The sequence below is a fragment of the Lonchura striata genome, chromosome 6 (assembly GCF_050655825.1).
Source record: "Lonchura striata isolate lonStrDom1 chromosome 6, ASM5065582v1, whole genome shotgun sequence".
NCBI classification, from domain to species: Eukaryota; Metazoa; Chordata; class Aves; order Passeriformes; family Estrildidae; genus Lonchura; species Lonchura striata.
The window spans coordinates 1683000-1702554 of NC_140708.1; the positions used below are offsets into that span (position 1 = coordinate 1683000).

A 19555-nucleotide genomic window follows, 5' to 3' on the forward strand; every position below is an offset into this window, starting at 1 on the left:
ACCATGATGTAGCCCTTGTCAAATGTGTCCAGGTTGAAGTCCTGTTTCCCGAGTGTGGCTATACACATTATGAAGGTGAAAGGTTCATATGAGTGAGTTTGTACTTGACACTTCTCTGTCATCCAAAATTCCAGTCACAAGCCATGAGTCCTTTCAAATTTGTGGAATCGTCTTGGCATCATGAGGGAACTGGGAATACAGCACAAGAGGTTTTGGTACCTTCAGAACTTTTGGGATGGATGTCAAAGGAAAGTTAATATATGCAACAGCATTGCAGTCACGACTGTCAGGCTTCCTGCTATGGAAACAAAAACATGTATAGTAAGTTTCCACTGCTTTGGATTCCTATAACTCTCCTTTGCTAGCATATGCTGCAAAGTGACATTTCTCAGCTAGAAAAGCTGGCATAAGATCGGAAGATATGCTATTTCTGCAAGCACATGATGATCACACAGAATTTCTGTGTAAAGAAACAGATCCATCTAACCAAAAGGCTTGCACAGATCTTCCAATGCCAGTTAGGGAAATCAGCAAGAAAGGAATTGGCTGCAGAGTCAAAAGCCTAGGTTTCCACAAGACAATAGCTAATCAGTTCGCTAGAAGACAACTATTGGGATGATGCTGTTGGAGAATTATGCAGCCACACTGTCTGAAACATGTCTGCTGAGATCTGAGCATTTCAAATCTAAGTCTGAAGGAGAACGTGATTCCTGGTTTTGATCTCAGTTTTAGAACCTCAGATATTGTACTGGACTCCAAAGCAAAGACGAAACATACTACTCTCCAGGCATAGCATTCTCTGCTTCAACAGGATCTGGCCAACTACAAGAGAAGGTTCACAGCAATCAGGGAAAAAAGGGTTAAACTCTTCAACTGTGTATCTTTGAATGCTCTTGAGTTTGAATGTTCTTGAGTAAATGGAATTTTGTAGAGAAATCTTCCATGTTTTTTATTCTAATGTTACTCTTTAAAGAAATTTTTCAAACTAATGGGGAATAAGGAAGTGCTCCATAATCAGTCTCAAGGTATATTTTTCAGGTTGTTTGATTTAGTTAGGACATGTGTTTCAATTTTTTTTTTTTGGTATTGTATGGACTTTTGTAATAGTTTTTCCTAATGTATCATTGGTGCACAGACTGTGTGTCTCTATTTCTTATTTAATCTTTGTATTTCTATAGTAGGTCCTACAGTTTACCAGGCCAGAGTTTCTTATCAGAACTGGACAGTAAACATATACTTATAACAGCTCAGTTATTAAGTTGGATACATTTATAAATCAAGCATGGATAGCAAAGAGAAAAAATTAAAAAAAATTAACTTATAGAAAAAAATAAAACTGAAAAAAAAACAGTTCCACTTAAAAAAATTGTTATAGGTTTGTTCCTCAAAAGCCAGAAAAAACTACGACATATGCTAAAGAATTAATTATGAGTAAAGGAATTAAAATAAAGCAGCTTTGTGGAAAAAAGCAATATTCCCAGTTTCAGCTCTTTCCAAAATGAATTAAATGTGTCTACTTGGGGATACAAATGTGATATATTGTGAACAGCATTTTAAAGGCATCTCTTAAGACTTAGGACAGTAATGCCTTCTGAGTGATTTCCCATTCCTTTCTTTCCTTTTCTATCTCCTTCCTGTGGGTTTTTGTGCTGTGTCATAAGGTCAAGATGGGAAGCTATTCCTCATTTATTTGAGTAAACAGGCAGTAAGACTATAATAGAGTAGGGAATTCTGCTTTTTTAAACTCTACCGTTCCTCATATTCATTCTGCTGCTGATGTAAGTTTATAAATTTCTTCATCTATCAGACAGCAAAATTACCTGATGCTGAAAATATTGATGGCATGCTGCTGGTTACAGAATCTGACATGCTTTAGCCATGTGGATCTGATGAGCGACCTAATCAAAGGGATGTTTAAGGGTGCTGAGCACATCAGTAAGCTGGATCCTGAGACTGCAGATGAAAACCCAGTTTATTTTACTGGAAAAGAGTATGCATGTGATTTTATTTTCCCATGATTTGGCACGTAGCAAAGCTTCAATTGGAACCTAAATTTCTGCCATGTCCACAGCATTTTTATTTGTTATCTTTAAATACTGAACTGCTAAGCCTTCTGTGAAGTTCTACAGAATCCCTTTCTATGGTCACTTCTACTGACAAAGGGCAACAGATCAAATCTTTCTGTACATCAAACACAGAAGAGAGAATGTTGTGGGATGGGACACTATTCTTATCCTTCTCCTCCCTACTTGAAGGCAGAAAAAACACACTATAGCATCTCTACAACTTTTCATACACTTGCTTTTTAAGAATATTAGAAACCAGGGATGGATTCCTAAATTACTTTTCCCCGCTTCTGGTTAAAATATGTGTATTTTAAAAAGCCATAGATAAGTATGTCAGCTTCTGAAGCAAAGGCTGCAGGCATGGGAAGCAGTTGAGCAAAGACAAGTCAGGCACAAATAATGAAACCTCACAGTTGATGTGCAAGCTCATCTCTAGAGTATGCCCAACTTACTGAGATATTTCCAAGCCTGGGGCATATGAACACTGGTAACCTTGCAGCTGTAGTTTGAAGAGATATAGAACCTGAAAATTATGTGGTGTCAGGAGAGAAATCATGTTGTATGTCTTTCCTGCCTCAATGAATTCCATACATCAAAAATGTGCACCTTGAGCTTACTCTTTTCAGAGTAAAAAATAAGTTTGTTAATTTCAAGTTATTATTTTATATTCCTTCATTCTTTCCCCTTTGTTTAATAAAAAATACCTATATTATTTAAAAATAGCTATATTTTACCTAGTCATTATAATCATGACAGATTACCAGTTGCGCTCAAGGTGAAATAGTAGCAATACAAAAATGAAAGACATCAAAAATGGAATAGCTTTAAGGAATGTTGGTCTTTCTGGTATGCAAATGAACTTCACAAACAATGGCCTGTTGCAAAATGTATAAATTACTAACAGAAAAACACTGCTGAATTTGATCCCCAATGGTAGGATCTTTTCTAAAATAGTTTCGGTTATGCTATGCAGTTCTGTTACATACTTTAAAATAATACAAGCATAGTGTAGTAGTTTTGAAGGAGGCAAGAGGAAAGGAAGACTTTGCTCTTGGGACTTTCAATGAGAAAACTGTTAGAAAAAAAATCTTGAAAGTTAATGCTAAGATCAAAAAACCTCCAACGTCAATACACTATAAAGCATATACATTATTATACATCAATACAATACCTTGATTCTGCACTTTTCTATTCTTCCCCATGCACAAGATAGCCACAAAGCCGTGCAATTCCTATAATTCCCTCTGCAGTAAGGATATTCACTCTTTTTGATCCTTCTGATGCTGAAAAAAAGTTTTCACTCTCACTAGCTATAATAGCAGGGCAAAGGAGGAGAGTTTGAGGAGTGGGTTGGTTGGTTGGTACTGCTTTTTTTCATGTGACATTCAAATATTTTTTCTTTCATTCCTGTGACATATGTAGGAACAAGAGACCAAGTGCATTACAAACATTGTACAAATCACTTTATGGAACAAATAGATACAACAGAGATTAAGCATGTATCACATTTTGTTATGCAGCACTTAAAATCTAAATTAAGTATGAACTACGTAATTGCACTGATGTGACTGATTGTGTTTCAGAATGGTAGCATTATAGCTTGGGAAGAAAAGAACTAAGCAGCTTATAGAAAAGTTCATTTTCCACAAGAAGGACAACAAGAAATTAATGACGGTTATCTGGTAACTGTCATAGGCTACTGGAGATCAGCACCGGTGGCAGTAACTGCTGGATCACAGCATGATTTATTCACAAATAAGATGTAAACAAAACAGAAAAGCACTGACTTCACTGAACCTCATTTGGAAGTAAACAGAAATTTGTAGAGAAATCTTCCATGTTTTTTATTCTAATGTTACTCTATGAAGAAATTTTTCAAATTAATGGGGAATAAAGAAGTGCTCCATAATCAGTTTCAAGGCATATGTTTCAGGTTGTCTGATTTAGATAGGACATGTGTTTGTTCAAGCTGTGATTGTCCCAACATATAGGTGCTTGATTTTATTTGTTTAAATTAGATATGATGCTTCAATATTCTGTTTAGTGGTTGTACCAAATCTTAAGTGAGGTACTGTTATTTTAACACCTAATCAGCAATTAAGGAAAATAAGTAAAATATTTATTAATGTAGCACACATTGTAAATTTGATAACACCACCAAGAGAACTGCTAGTGCTGCAAGTCTATAAAAAACAGACCACAGAATAAAAGTGGGAAAATATAAAATCTTCACCTGAAATACTCAGCAATTCATTCAAACAACTCATTTTCCTCTAAGATTGGATAAATTAAAAAAGAAAAAAACATTGTCTGAATGCAGCAGCAATCCGTTTGTATTTATTTTCTCCTTTTGAAAGAATTCAGTAGGATTTCCCAATTCATAGAGCTGAATTCATATGATCATTAAATGGATTAAAAAGAGAACAGAAGGATCAAGAAAAAATAGATAAACAAAGTCATGTATGCAAAATTAATATTCATTCTACATGTTTACAGAGTGCAAAGCAGGTGGTAATTTCCAATTTTTGAAAATTAATCTATTTTGTGTTGCAGTATACATAATCATGCAAAAACTTAGGAAGAGGTCATGTGATTAACATCACGAGTTAAATCAGATATATCCAATTGTCATGATGGAAAGATCCAAGAGACTGCATTCGCTTCTAGCTCATAAAGGTAGTGGCAAAGGTGGGAGACCAACTGAGCACCTGAAAGTATGATTCATAAGAAATGAGTTGAGTTGCAATTAAATCTACTAAATTGTATTTATGTTCAAAAAAAATCTTCACTTGGAAATTCTTGTGGAGAAGTTAGATTTTTTTCTATATTATATACATAGTCCGTAATTACACTCTACATCTAAGCACTTCATCCAGCCAGTATTTCAAGTTTGCATGGGTAAAAGAATGTTAAAACTCAAAATGTCTCTCAGACATTTTTAGAGGTTCCAGGCCTTGGTCAGAAGCATTTTAGATCCTGGCAGGCAGCTGGAAACAGCTGTGATTTTGAATTTGAGCCATGGAATGAGTTACCAACTTTGGAGGTGGAACAAGCAGTCACAAAGGGTTAGATAGTATAGTAAAAGTAGTTACAAAGTAGAGAAAAAAAAATTTTATTATTGTACAAGGGGGTTTTAGCACATGTACAGGGAGGGTTTTACTTTGTACATGGGGGTCAGAAGTTCTAAGATGGAGGAAAGTGGGCTGATCCTGTTCTTCCTCCTTCTTCTTCCTTGCCTCCATGTTCTTGGTGATGTTGGCACTCACAGATTGGTTTAGAGTAGAAAAGCACTTTGTAATATAGGTAGTGGGTATTGGAGAAAACTATAAACATGTAATAAGTAATATATCATATAAAAGATAGCAGCAGCCCTGGGTGGGGGGAGAGAAGAAGAAGACAGCAGATAGAGAGGATGTCAGGGTGTGTGTGTGCCTCTACCCAGGCCGCTGACCAAGCAGCCACAGCCCAAGAAGACAATCTTTTAGATAACTCACAATAAACTGCCTTGAGACCGAACAGCAAGAGCCTGCGCAGTTTTTCTTTGGAAGCACGGGTTGGAGGAGAAATTTCACCACCACATGAGACCCCAGAGCAAGCCCAGGGTTCTCACAAAAGAAGGTATTTTTACTTATGCTCTACAATGTAATGTATATTAAATTTTGGGTGTTTTACTATTCTTTCTGTACTTCTATTATAATTTGATAATGTTGCAGTTGATCTTGGAAAAGTCAACAACCTGAAAATTGACACTGAAAATGAGAGAATCTTACTATTATTTGATGATCTCAAGGCCACACAAATCTAATTATTCTTGCCATATGAAGATCTCTCAATGGCACTATCATTACAGTGAGCTTAAATCTGTACACAAATACTAGAGTGAAAACAAATTTCTCAGCAGGTAGTTTCCTTCAATAAACAATGCTTATCTTATGTCTACATTATCAAAGTGATCCACTTCTCTCCACTATGCAGTAGAAGTGCTGTTATTTTTAATATAAGTAATTGTGTTACTGCCTGGCATACAAATATTTTGCCGAAGATTTTTAAAAATATTTCAATTTCTCTATGTTTTATGAGTCAAGCACCATAATTATTTATTGAAAACAGCTAAACTGTCTGTAATGCCAATGAAAATAAAGAAAAAAATTTTCAAACTACTAGTACTTGCTGTTTTTGGTAAATTCAGAAATGTCACCTACTTTTCAGACTTAGCTCTTGCATATGTACACATTTGTTTGTTTTCACAAAATGCTGACATCAAGCATATCAGGAAATGCTCATACTTTTTTCAATAGATCAGGAATTTTATATAATCATAGGGATTTTTCCTCATTATTTTTCAATATTTATAAAGCTATTTTAGCATCATAAAAATTACAAAGCTGTAATCCTTTTGCTTATTAATACTTCAGGTTTGAGATGAAAAGAACGAAGTTGTCACTTTTTTCATTATCATAAATGGGAGAAAATGTAGTCTGAAGGTATTTGTTAAGCATGGATTTGTTCTTTTTCAATTATTTTATTAAACAAAAGTTACACAACTTCATACATTTAATAAATCTGAGTCAAAGGGTATTTATACTATAAGACTGTCTTCTCAATCCCATGTTATAGAGAGGTCACAAGTCCTCTGACTCTATCAGATCAGTTGAGAAAATCCAGACTAAGATTCTTCCTAGATAGAACCAAGGTGTCTAGCACTACCTTGGTACTCTCATTATTCTCTCTACATATGACAGTTACCCATAGATCTGTTTTTCCATAGAATTTTACTGTACATACAAATTTCATCTAAATATACTGTAAAATGGATTATTGCATGTACCATATGTCTAAGTAAATCCTCAAATACTGAAGTTACCTCTAAGTATATTGTACAGGTGTGTTAATTCTGGCTGGGGTAGAGTTAATTTTTTTCACAGTGGCTGGTATGGGGCTGTGCTTTTCATTTGAACAGGGATCAGAATAGAAGCAGAGATGTTTTTGTTATTGCTGAGCAGGGCTTACATAGAGCCAAGGTCTTTTTTGCTTTCCATACTGCCACATTGTCAAGGAAATTGTGGGTGCTTGGGAGGTTGGGAGGAAACACAGTTGGGACAGGTGACCCAAACTGACCACAGGTATATTCCAGACCATGCAACATCATGCTAAATATATAAATTGGAGGGAAGGAGGTGTAGTAGATAGGGACAGGCGAACGGAAGATTTCGAGATGTGACGGAAAGAAAGACCCCTTCCCCTTCTCACCCTGCAACATGTTATCCATTACCCCAAAGAATGTAACCACATCTAACCCAGTAGTTTTCCACTCCTAACTAACCCTAGAGACCCTACCAACCCCCCCTGACGTAGCAGAGTCCCCCAAGACTATTTAAACCCATGAGATAAAATAATAAAGGCTTTCGACCGTCCACCACATTGGTGTCCAGCGCGTGTTGTTAGCCCGAGTGGCCCAGGAGAGACTGGGCTGCCGTGCTGTTCCTTGAAACCAGGTCGCCTTGCCTTCCCCTGAAGGCAACATAACTGGTGCTGAAACCAGGGAATAATTCGCTCGGGCAGCGGGTGTCGCCTGGACAAGAGCAGCGGCCAGACCGGTGAGACCGTGTTCTCGGCGAGGGAGACGTCCCAGGACCCGCGATCATCATGGATGCCATCGCCAGGGTCGTAAGTGAGGTTCATAAGCAATGGGGAATTGAGTGTAAGCTCAAAGACTTTTATCTTGCTATAGCAAGGCTGCTTGAGCTTGGGGCAATTGAACGCCCTGTGGATGTTTTGCATCCGGAGATATGGGAAAAATGCACAGCCGCGCTGGCCGAGGACACGAAATCCTCAGGCAGCGGCAAATGCCTTAAGTCGTGGGGAAAAGTAGAGAAAGCCCTGCGCAGAGCAATAGAAGAGCAGGAGACATGGAGCGCAGCGCGTACGTGTTTATTGGTTACACCCAAGCTAGGGGTAGGAGCGGCAACGCAAACTACCCCTGAGGACGATCCGCCCGGGAGCGGGGATCCAGGGGGGCTCGGCGTGTCGCCCCCCTCCCCGGGCCGGGGCCCGGGGCCCCCCGCGGAAACCTCCCAAAGATCCGCGGCTTCCCCATCCGCCCCGCCACCGCCGGTCGGTGACCCGGTACCGGAGGTGCAGCGGCGCGCAGAGTTCTTTTGGCAGGGACTGGCGGGGGAAGCCAGAGCCGCGGGAGCCGCGGCTCGGGAGGAGATCTTGCCCACGCCGCCTCCATACGCCTTTGAAAATGGCGCCGGCAGCCAAGGGGAGGGGCGCGGCGCGGGCAGTCTCGGCGCGAAGAGCCCAGAGGCACGGAGTTTCGCTAATGCGCGTGTGCGGGAGAAAGAGGAGGAGAGCGGCAGAGGGCTCGGAGCCGATCGGCAGCCGCGCCTGGCGCCGCTACCATGTAAGGGAGAAACCCACCCCTGCAGGAGGCAGGGCGAGCCCGGGGGGCGGCAGCGGCGCCACCCCCGGGGGGAGGAGCGGGGTCGGAGCCGCACAAAACGGCACCGAGCCCCGGAAGTGCGCTGGCATTCGACTTCCGACTCTGAGTCCAGCAGCAGCTCCGGCAGCTCGGAAGAACTGTCGGGAGCCGGCTGGGACTCTGAGACGAAGAGAATAGAGCCAATGCAATTTAAAACAAAACCAAGTAAAGCTTTAAGCCGCACCGAAAAGCAGCCACAATACGAACCAGCCCAGTTTACCGACTGGGGAGAAATAAAAATAGCCTGTGCCGAATGGTCCCCAGCGGCCACCGTACAAGCCTTCCCAGTGAGGATCACCGGCCCGGAAGGGAACCAGCAGAGGGTATATGCCCCGGTAAACCCAAAAGATGTACAATCAATTGTCAAAGCCATTGCAGAAAAAGGAATCAATTCAGCCATGGTCTCCACATTAATTGATGGTCTTTTTAGTAATGACGACCTGCTTCCCTTTGATATCGAGCGAATAGGTCGCATGATACTTGATGGTGCGGGAATGATTGTGTTTAGACAAGAATGGGAGGATAATTGTACAAAGCTATTAGCCCAAGCATCTGGCGCGAGGCAGCCACTACACAGATCAACTTTATCCAGGCTTATGGGAAAGCATGATAATATGATCACGCCTCAGCAACAAGCCATGCAGATGCGGGCTGAGGAGGTCAGGGCGACCACTCAGGCTGCAAGGGAGGCTATTCGTGCAGCCTCCCAGGTCGTAGCCAAGCCGTCGCCGTGGTCCACCGTGAGGCAGGCAGAGAGCGAAAGCTTCACGCAGTTCGTAGATCGCCTGCAGGCAGCAATAGACTCCTCTACCCTGCCGGCAGAGGCAAAGGGCCCCGTGGTATCTGACTGCTTGCGCCAGCAGTGCAACTCTGTCACCAAAGATATCTTACGTTCCCTGCCAGCCGGAGCCAGCCTAGCTGGCATGATCAGACATGTAGTGAGGGAAGAACACCTGACACCCATTCAGGCAGCCGTCCACACCCTGACCAGTGCCATGGCGTGTTTCAAGTGTGGTGAGGCAGGTCACATCGCGGTGAGCTGTCCCCAGCCGGCACGGCAGCCCGCCGCGGCACCTCCACCCCAAGCACGCCCGAGAGGAGCCTGTTGGAGCTGCGGGAGGAAAAGACATCTAGCCAAGGAATTCAGGTCCCGGCCCCAGGGAAACGGGAGAGGGAAGGGGCATGCGGGCTGCACTCAGCCTCCTCCCACCGCGAATGCAAGGCAGCCCATCTATGCCAACCCCCAGTGGGATGGGGCGCCCTATACCCCATACCCACACAAGAAGCAGCCAGCTTAGTACCCTCGCCAGCAAATTTCGCAACACAGCCTGCGGTACCTTCGTACCCACTACTGCCGCAAGCAGCGCCTGTGCCGCAGGGTCAGCAGGGGATGCCCCAGAACGGGACCCCTGGGTGGACCTGGCCATGAAAATAGGGAAGGAGCCACCGAAGGTGTGGGGGACGTGCCGCCTTTATGGCAGTCAGGACCCCCATGTCATAGGGCTTCAGTTTTGGGCAGACACAGGAGCAGACTGCTCGATTTTTCCCCAAGCACTGTGGCCCCGACACTGGCAATGCAAAGAAGTCCCCCCAGTGAACAGAGTGAGAGGGCCATCCCGGACTTAAAAATCACCAGACCCCGTATGGGTCGAGCAGTGGCCTCTGTCAAAGCCTCGAATGGCAGCCTTGCTGGAACTGGTCAACCTTGAGCTGCAAAAGGGTCACATAGAACCCTCCACCAGCCCGTAGAACACCCCTGTGTTTATATACTAGAAGCTACCTTTCTAACCCTAAACGAAACCAAACCGAACCTAACTAACTCCTGTTGGCTTTGTTATGATGTTAAACCCCCTTTCTACGAAAGCATTGCTTTATACACCCCCTTCAGTTACTCCACAGCCGATGCCCCCCACCAGTGCAGATGGGACACTCCCCGCAGAGGAATCACCCTGAGTCAAATCACAGGACAAGGCAAATGTTTTGGCAATGCAACTTTAGCAAAGCAGAAAGGCAACTTCTGCACTAAAGTTGTCAAGCCCAACAGAAAAACCAGTAAGTGGGTAGTCCCATCCGCATCTAGGATGTGGGTTTGCCAGCGATCCGGAGTGAGTCCTTGTGTGTTCCTTGCCAAATTTAATGACTCTATTGACTTCTGTGTCCAAGTTCTAATTGTTCCTAGGGTCCTGTACCACTCAGATGAAGAAGTGTACCACCTTTTCAAAGAACCTGACAGACTCCACAAAAGAAAAATAATCACAGGTATAACTATCGCAATGCTGCTCAGCCTGGGAGCAGCTGGTACAGCCACAGGTGTCTCAACCATCACAACCCAACAGCACGGACTCTCTCAGCTGCAAATGACCATCGATGAAGACCTGCAGAGGATCGAGAAATCCATCTCCTATCTAGAAAAATCAGTCTCTTCGCTTTCAGAAGTAGTTTTACAGAATAGGCGAGGACTGGACCTCTTGTTCATGCAACAAGGAGGACTGTGTGCAGCTTTGAAAGAGGAATGCTGCTTTTATGCAGATCATACGGGAGTCGTTAAAGACTCCATAGCAGAACTCTGAGATAGACTGGCTCAGAGAAAGAGAGACAAGGAAACCCAGCAGAGCTAGTTCGAATCCTGGTTCAATCAATCACCTTGGCTCACCACTTTAATTTCTGCCCTGGTAGGTCCACTGGCAATACTGCTTTTAACTGTTACCATAGGACCATGCCTGCTGAACAAGCTAGTCTCATTTGTTCAGGCCCGTCTAGGACGGGCAAACATTCTGTTTGTAGGCCAGCAACAAATGCTGTAAACCAAAAACTGCGAACACAGTCAGCTGCAAAAGCCTTCAAAACTCACCTTGCGAGATTTACTCAGGTTTACCAAAACCTTTTTTCCTTACCAAGTTACAAGTTTGTACCTCACTCCAGTGCCTATATCTACGACTACCTCATGTTACTTATGAAAAGGAGGGGGGAGATGTAGTAGATAGGGACAGGCGAACGGAAGATTTCGAGATGTGACGGAAAGAAAGACCCCTTCCCCCTCTCACCCTGCAACATGTTATCCATTACCCCAAAGAATGTAACCACACCTAACCCAGTAGTTTTCCACTCCTAACTAACCCTAGAGACCCTACCAACCCCCCCTGACGTAGCAGAGTCCCCCAAGACTATTTAAACCCATGAGATAAAATAATAAAGGCTTTCGACTGTCCACCACATTGGTGTCCAGCGCGTGTTGTTAGCCCGAGTGGCCCAGGAGAGACTGGGCTGCCGTGCTGTTCCTTGAAACCAGGTCGCCTTGCCTTCCCCTGAAGGCAACAGGAGGAAGGGGGGAATATCAAGATTGCTGGGATTTTTCTTCCCAAGTCACAGTTACACCTGATGGTGCCCTGCTCTTCTGGAGATGGCTGAACATGGGAATCAGTGAATTAATTCCTTGTTTTACTTTGCTTTTGTGCACTGTTTGCTTTCCTTATTAAACTGTTTTTTATCTCAATCCACAAGTTTTCTACATTTTACATTTTCTACCCTTCCAGTTCTCTCCCTGATCCCACGGGTGGGAGAGTGAGCGAGCGACTTGAGGCTTGGCAGCTGGCTGGGGTTAAGCCACAAGAAAGGGTCAGACACCTAGTCGGATTAAACATGAAGTCCAATGAGCTGTTGCTGGTTCAGATGGCCAGAAAAAAAAATCAAGAAAAGCATAAAAAGTATGTAGGTTTTGTGTTACTAACATCTCTGGACAACAAAAATAGCAAAAGTCCATGTGAGTTTTAACTTGCCTTATATCTGAACCTAGATCTATTTTGTTTGCTTCTCTAGGCGTCTCCAAAAACCAGTGCTTCCAAATGAAAAAAAAAAAAAAAGTTAGAAGCCACGGAATATTTTTCTGGGGGAGAATCAAAGCCTAACTACTCATTTGTGCATGGCGAAAAAATAATACTTCTTTAGTAACTATTAAAAACTCAAAACCCAACATTTTGTTTGAAATGGAAAACAAAATTATACATTTAATATGACACAACAATTAACTGGAAGAAGCCCTTGGAAATCTTGTTCATTCCTTCTATTTCAAATCATTTTACATCAAGGACTCGGGATTTCTTTCTAGTTTAATAAGGATTACCTTCATATTAATTCAGGCCATTATGACTGTGGCACCATTTCTAAGAGGCTTACATGAAAGCTATTTACAACTATGCTTCAAAGGGTAATGTTACAAAGACTATAAAGAGAAAATGAAAAAAAAATTATATGCTCTAATCTCTAAATGTAGTCAAAAGTCAACCAAGTAAACAAGCAAAAAGCTAGTTAAAAACCCAAATAAGCTGCAATAGGTTCAGTTGTTCTGTTATGAATACTGTGAGCTTTGTTTCACTAGTAATTTAAGATTAATTTTGAATCAAAGAATCAGAGGGAACACCTCATGATAGGCCTCTTAAATGAAGGCAGATAGCAAAGTTTTTTGTGTTTATTAACTGCCAAACTCTAGTCTAAACCAATCTCAAATCATTCTGTCTACAGACAAAATGATACAAATTTTAGATATTTGCCAGGTCTTTTGGATGTACATTTCATAAAATCATAGAATAATTAAAGTTGGAAAAGACCCCTGAGATTGCTGAGTCCAACCATTAGCCACCATATTCACTACTGAACCACAACCCTGAGTGCCACATCCACAGGTTTTTTGAACACTTCCAGGGATAGTGATTTTACCACTTCCCAGGGAAGCTTGTTCCAACGCTTAACCACCTTTTCTGTGAAGATTTGTCTCTTAATATTATTTTCTATTGTTGTGGAATCATTCTATGCACCCCCAACTGGATTTTTCATTTATTTCAGTTTCATCATAATTAGAAAAAGAGAAATCCTACAAAGCAAAATAAACAAAATTTTATGATTTATTTGTGTAGTGAAAACTTTCTGTTGAAACAGGTCTGATGTAACTGCATGCATTAGCATTCTTCTCAAGTTTTATAAATGCAGAATATAATTAGAATGTAATTTATGGTTGTTACTAGAAGATGCAAATATTTACTTCTTTCACTATTACTACTGGATCTAAAATCAAAAGTGGCAATGGTACATAACATAGTCAGAAAAGAAAAACATGTAATTAATAGGACTCGAATCAAATAAATAATTTGGGTTTTCCTCTTGGTATCTACCAAACAAATGCTTAATAAAACTATTTATTTCCTTAGTACAGAAAGATCCTTTAGGGAAACATGAAGAAAAAATATTTAGCTAAAATCTAAGCTGCAACATGATACAGATGCCAATATTGATCTTATGCAACCAGTTCAATAATTCTATGAGAAAATAATGTACACAACATGCCTAATTTATTTTTACAGAAAAAAAGTTACTGACATACATAATAGAAGCTAGATAAAATTTTAAAATAACTTGCAGAAGGGCATTGCTTCTTTAGTAGCCTTACTTGCAATGAAGAACCTTAATGAGATAGATTTTGACTTAATTTACTATGGTATGAAACAGAATAAATCTACTTAAATCTGCATGGAATACCACTGTAAAACAACATCAAGTCAAATGAGGACACTAAAACTAATGCTGTTGAAGAAAAGCACTCAACAAAGGGATTAAATAGAACACATCCTTACATTTTTTATATACATAATAAATTTTTGTAATCCTTTACATAAATCTTGAGACCATTTTTAGCTCCTTTCATGTGTTTATTGTACTCTTTTAAAAACTCTGGTCTTCTTCATTTCATACTATTTTAGCTCTGCCTATAATTTTCTTGAAAAAAAATAAGATTTTCAGTTCCTTTAGTGTCCTATTTTTTAACATTAATTTAATAAATTTAATTAATAACACATTTAATTAAAGTTCAAAGGTTTTTTTCTCTTTTACAGGTGGAGCTATTGCTCTGTCTTTCATTGCATTGATATGCAACTTTGGGTCACATGATAAGCCCTATGACTTAATCCGACAGACTTCATACGTTTAAAATCTCTTCACTATTTTGTGGTCACTTTCCAAGACAACTTGGAGAAAGCCAAAGAGCTGCTTAAAATGGAACTGTTAGGTATTTGTACTATGAAAAGTAAAAGTTTAAGAGTTATGTTAGTACAGGTCATCTAGTAGCTGATTTGAATCATTAAGCAACTTCTTTAAAGTTTATTTTTCATGTAGACATCTGCATGTGCTTCAAAGAAAACTCTTCATCTTCAAAGGCTGAGTCATACTAATGCTGATATATTTTAGAAATTACAGTTTATTTTCATATTTTGAGAAAATTTTTATGTTGCTTATAGAAAAAAAGAAGCATTATAAGTCAGAGTAGAGATATATCTCATAAATTCAACAAATACCATTAATATCTCCATTAGAAGGCTGTGGAAATCAGTGCAGCTGTTCTAGGCATGAAATTTGTTCTTCTGTGGCATATGACTAATTATATAATGAAATTTGAAAAATCAATAAAAATCAAATGAAGAAAGAAATTATGCAAAAGGAAAAAATGCCGAAAATAGACATTTTTATGTATACTTTTACACTTATAACAGTGAGCTTCCTTGTAGATAGATATGCTGAGACACTATCATTGTTCAACAGTCTTTAGTCACTTACTAAAAAGCAGGACAACATATTGCAAAATAAAAGCAATTTTTATTTAATTTCATTAGATTGGGCTCCTTGGAAACAATAGTGTGAACCACTAAATGAACTAATTAAGAGATGGTTCCCTTTTGTTATGTAACATAGTATTTAACACTGACAGAAATCAAGTTATGTGTTTCATTAAGAATAAAATGGAACCAAGAGCTTTTAGCATTAACAATGTCTACAGGAACGGGGAAATGCCATGACATTCAGGTAACAGGCAGTTAGTTGTCTTGCACTTACTTGTAGCTGTTTCCTGTGAAATTAAGAGTTCATAGATTTTAAATCTCATGGCAAAAAATTACTATACACAATTAATTTTACTTCACATGTAGGATACTATCTATGTCCTAGGAAAACATACAAGTTAATTTATAATTTTATAAAATAATTTAAAAATCAAATAATTTTGCTGATTCTTCAAACACTTCAATAGATCTGCTTACATAGAGGAAATTTAGTAAAAATTATGATTTCTGTGAGCAGAAAGTTATAAGCAATCAAAATTTTCCTTTTTATTTATTTCTTTAGAACCTCAGTTCCACTATGATAAAATTGTTTCAGCTGCCTGGAATTTTCTTATCCATTTATTTTAATAGTGTCAACAAAATATCTCAGTTTCATTTGAGGAGTTTGCAGCATTAACAGTAAAAAGAATTCTATCAGGAGATATTAAACCATCTCTACATGTGAACTAACAATCATAAAGAGGGGATATAATATGAGGTTTCAAGGCTCAATGGAAGGCAAGTCTCAAAAAATATGCTTCTGCAGGTCAAGGGGAGGAGCAAGAACTTTCTATTATTTTATCTTGAAGCTCCAGAATTTTCCTGAGCAAAACAAAAAATACTGTGTTGTCTAAGATTTGCATAAGTATAGGAGCTCATCACCCACTGAATTGGTGTTGAGCATTACCCACATGAAAGATTGAGAAAACTTAGAATTTAAGGTGTTCTTTAAGTGCCAGTTAGGAAAGGTCAAACAAGTAATAACATAGAGTGTCAGACATCAGCAGCAAGTGCCATGACCTTCTGGCAGCTTTTTTATGTTGACCTGCTTGGATGTTTTCTCAAAGAAATTGCTAATCTCTGTGGACAATAGATGTATTTGTGTTGCAGACTACATTTGCTGCTGTTACGCTCGACTGTTAACATTTGCCAGTTACCAGGCATTCATGAATGAATGAACATAAATCATACTAAAATCCCAGTTTGAAATTGGCTTTTTCTGTACAACAGTCATAATGGGATTTTCCATACTTTAATATATGAAAATCTTCTTACTGGGAAAAACTTCCACTGCTCAATGGCAATTAACTAATAAATATTAACAGAAGGCCTTTAGTTGCCTCTTTGGAAACACTGGGCAAAGAAGGTCTTAAATAGACAGAAGTTTTGAATGTTTCAATGAATTAAATGAGAAACAAGGCAAAATCCATCTGTTATTTCAGTTCCTTTTTAAGGAAGGAACTTTTCTACATTACTTCATATACTAAACGGCAGAGTTTTCATTTCTCTCCAGTAAGGCCTTTCAAAATAAGGGTAAGTATGGTCAAGTAATACAGGGCTTTTCTCCAGTGGCTGCAGGTAATGGCACCATGGAATGTATGCCATAAGTAAATCCCAGTAATATATTTTATCATTTTCTCATGGCAGCAAAACAAAAAAATCCTTATTGTTGATATCCTTCCTTATCCAAGTGAGAATTACAGATAATGTGTCTCTCATAAAAAGTAAGGAAACTATTAACCTCACAAGAATATATAGTATTCATTATCAAAACCTTATTATCGTGTCTTAACAGTCCTAAAAATATACCTTGGAAGAAAAGACACTGAAAGGTATTTTGGGCATTTTTTTCCCTGCTTTGGAAAACAGTCTGAAGCAGTGGTGCAGTAAAATATGTCTGGGACAACAAAGAAGTTGGAGAGAGATAGGAAAAAAAGAATACCTTCCACAGACTCAAAGCATAAGCTTTTTCTCAGTGGAAGTGACCTGAAGGAAGAGCAAGTTTATAAGTATAGTACCAAAAGAGTATTAAAGTTAGTATCTGTTCAGCTTCGATCTTGTGACTTGAAAAAAGAACTCTCAGAAGTAGTGAGAAAAATATTCCAATGGTGGAAAATTGATGATATCACAAGGAGAAAATAGTAGAACTCAGCTCAGCTTTGAAAGAACAATAACTAAGCACGGAAAAGAACATGCTTATGTTCTTGGAAACGAACATCTTATTTTGGTGGAAATAATATGATATATTCCTTATAGGCATTGTATAATTACAAGGGAATTAGAAATAGATTAGTGAATTTCTGTCTATACCTTCCATCTTTTTTAAACTCATGGGGTGTTTGAATTAAAACTTCCTTAACAGCCTTTCTTTATTTTGTTATCTGTAAGATTCACGAGGAAAGAAAACGAAATGTGTGGTCACTGTACTTGTACCTAAGCACTGCACAAAGTCAATGAGTCATAAGTTTTCATACAGAGTTAGAAAAACAGCCTAAAATCATTCCTCTACAAAAAAAAAAATAAAAAAATAAATAAAAAAAAAAATTAATCTCAAATTTCTTTTTTTGCCTGGATAGGTCTCTTAATTATTGTTCTGTGAACATAGGACATGAAAAGGAAATACCTTAAATTTATCGAAATCTGTTTGGACTCTCTCATATAGTTCTGCCATAGAAGGTCAGAAAAGAAAGAAAACCTTCTGTTTGTTAACTAATTTATCTGTTTGGTTTCAATAGTGTCTAATGCTCCCTGCATCAGCTTCATTTTCACCATACTGCACTGACAGATTTTACCTGTAAAGTAATTTATCTTCAAATTAATCAATAGGAAAGAAATAAAGGAGTGAAGAAAAATGTATTCCCATTAGAAAAAAATCTTTAGAGTGCAGGTCTGGGCACATTACTCAGTTGGACATCTCAAATACTGACACCAATTTCATCTTGCTGAAAACTTGCAATTTTATTTTCAGTTAACAAATAAATATGAGCAAAAGAGGCACACCTACACCCTTTGAAATATCCTATATGACAACACTAACTTCACTGAAGCCCACTAAATCATAGATGCAATAAATACACTTCAAAAAAGATACTTGGCAAACAAAACATAACAGATGGATTTCCTGACTTTCATATATTTGTTATGAGTTGTGAGACACCTCCCATTAGTCTGATACCATAAATTAATAGTCTGCAGCAAAACTAGTTTATGAAATCACTTGTTACACTTGAGATGATGCCAGTCCTTGATAATGTGAATGCTCTCTGACCTATAAAGTTAACTTTATTAATAAACCCACTTCTGGTTCACTGATTCTGTGCTGAAAAAATAGAGGCTGTTGACAAAGACACTGAATAAAAAAGATCCCAGCAGAGACCCACATAGAATCCCACTTGCCAAAGATGTTCAGTATGACCCATTAATGACTGCTCTTGGGGTTCAAATATCAACCCAATTCTTTGCTCACTTAATTGTCTAGTTCTACAGACTGCAATAGCTCTGCTAAAGAAAATATAAATCTCAGAAGGCAATAAATCACATATTAGTGGTTTAGTAAATCCATGGTGGTTTAGTAAATCCTTAGTAAATCCATGCTGACTCTCCCCAGTCACTTTTCCCTTCTGCATGTGCCCTGAAGTTACCTCCAAGAGGGCTTCCTCCAAGATGTTCCCAAGAGCTGAAGTGAGGCCTAAAAGTGGTGGCTTAAAAATCCCCAGATTATCCTTTCGGCTGTGGACAACATTTTCCTTCCTCCACACATTGAGAAGTCCCTGGATCTCCACAATCTGTCAAGGATTGTAGACAACAATCTTGCCAGCACATTAGTTAATTCTCTCCACAGCCATAGATGCAGTTCTACCCACCTGAGTTTCCTGTGGAAGCTAAGCATGTATTAGAAGTTAAACAGAAGTTGAACAGCAGCAGATTGAATAGATAGAAGAGCAACAGAACATTAGTACTCCACAGGATTATATTATCAAACCCATTAAACTTACATGTCATATAATTGGTTCATTTTCATAGTTGTCATTAGAATCCAAGAAAAACCTCAATGGGAAAATAATAGCAATGTGAGTCACAATTCCCTCTCATGATAACAAACCAGACATTTGCTGCCTTCTAATTTCAGAACAAACTGCCAGAGGCAAAAAATATATTAAACTAAAAATTAAGCTTTCCTTCAGTCACCAAGGTATTAAACCATTCCTGGTATAGAAATCCTATATTCTTGAAAAAAAAAAAAAAAATTAGGCAGTAGTAACACATGGCTTGTCCAAATACTATCAATAGGTATAAAAGAGACCACAGAAGGCTTGGGTTGGACGGGACCTTAAAGATCATCTAATTCCAACACCCCTGTTGTG

General features: G+C 39.1%; 1 protein-coding gene and 1 long non-coding RNA gene across 5 annotated transcripts in view; one reads left to right on the forward strand and one right to left on the reverse strand.

Annotated features, from left to right (window-relative positions):
• LOC144246624 (uncharacterized) overlaps window positions 1-7487 on the forward strand; it is a 33186-nt gene extending 25699 nt beyond the window's left edge. The window contains exon 4 of the long non-coding RNA XR_014956356.1: window positions 1-7487. This is a non-coding gene — a long non-coding RNA (uncharacterized LOC144246624).
• Window positions 7474-19555, reverse strand: part of LOC110483474 (uncharacterized) — a 44300-nt gene continuing 32218 nt past the window's right edge. For all 4 annotated transcript variants that reach the window (XM_085583762.1, XM_085583763.1, XM_085583761.1 and 1 more), the window contains one exon: window positions 7474-19555. This exon is cut by the window's right edge. In XM_085583762.1, coding sequence (XP_085439888.1) covers window positions 7784-9025 — 1242 coding nt within the window. In that variant the 5' untranslated portion in view covers window positions 9026-19555 and the 3' untranslated portion in view covers window positions 7474-7783.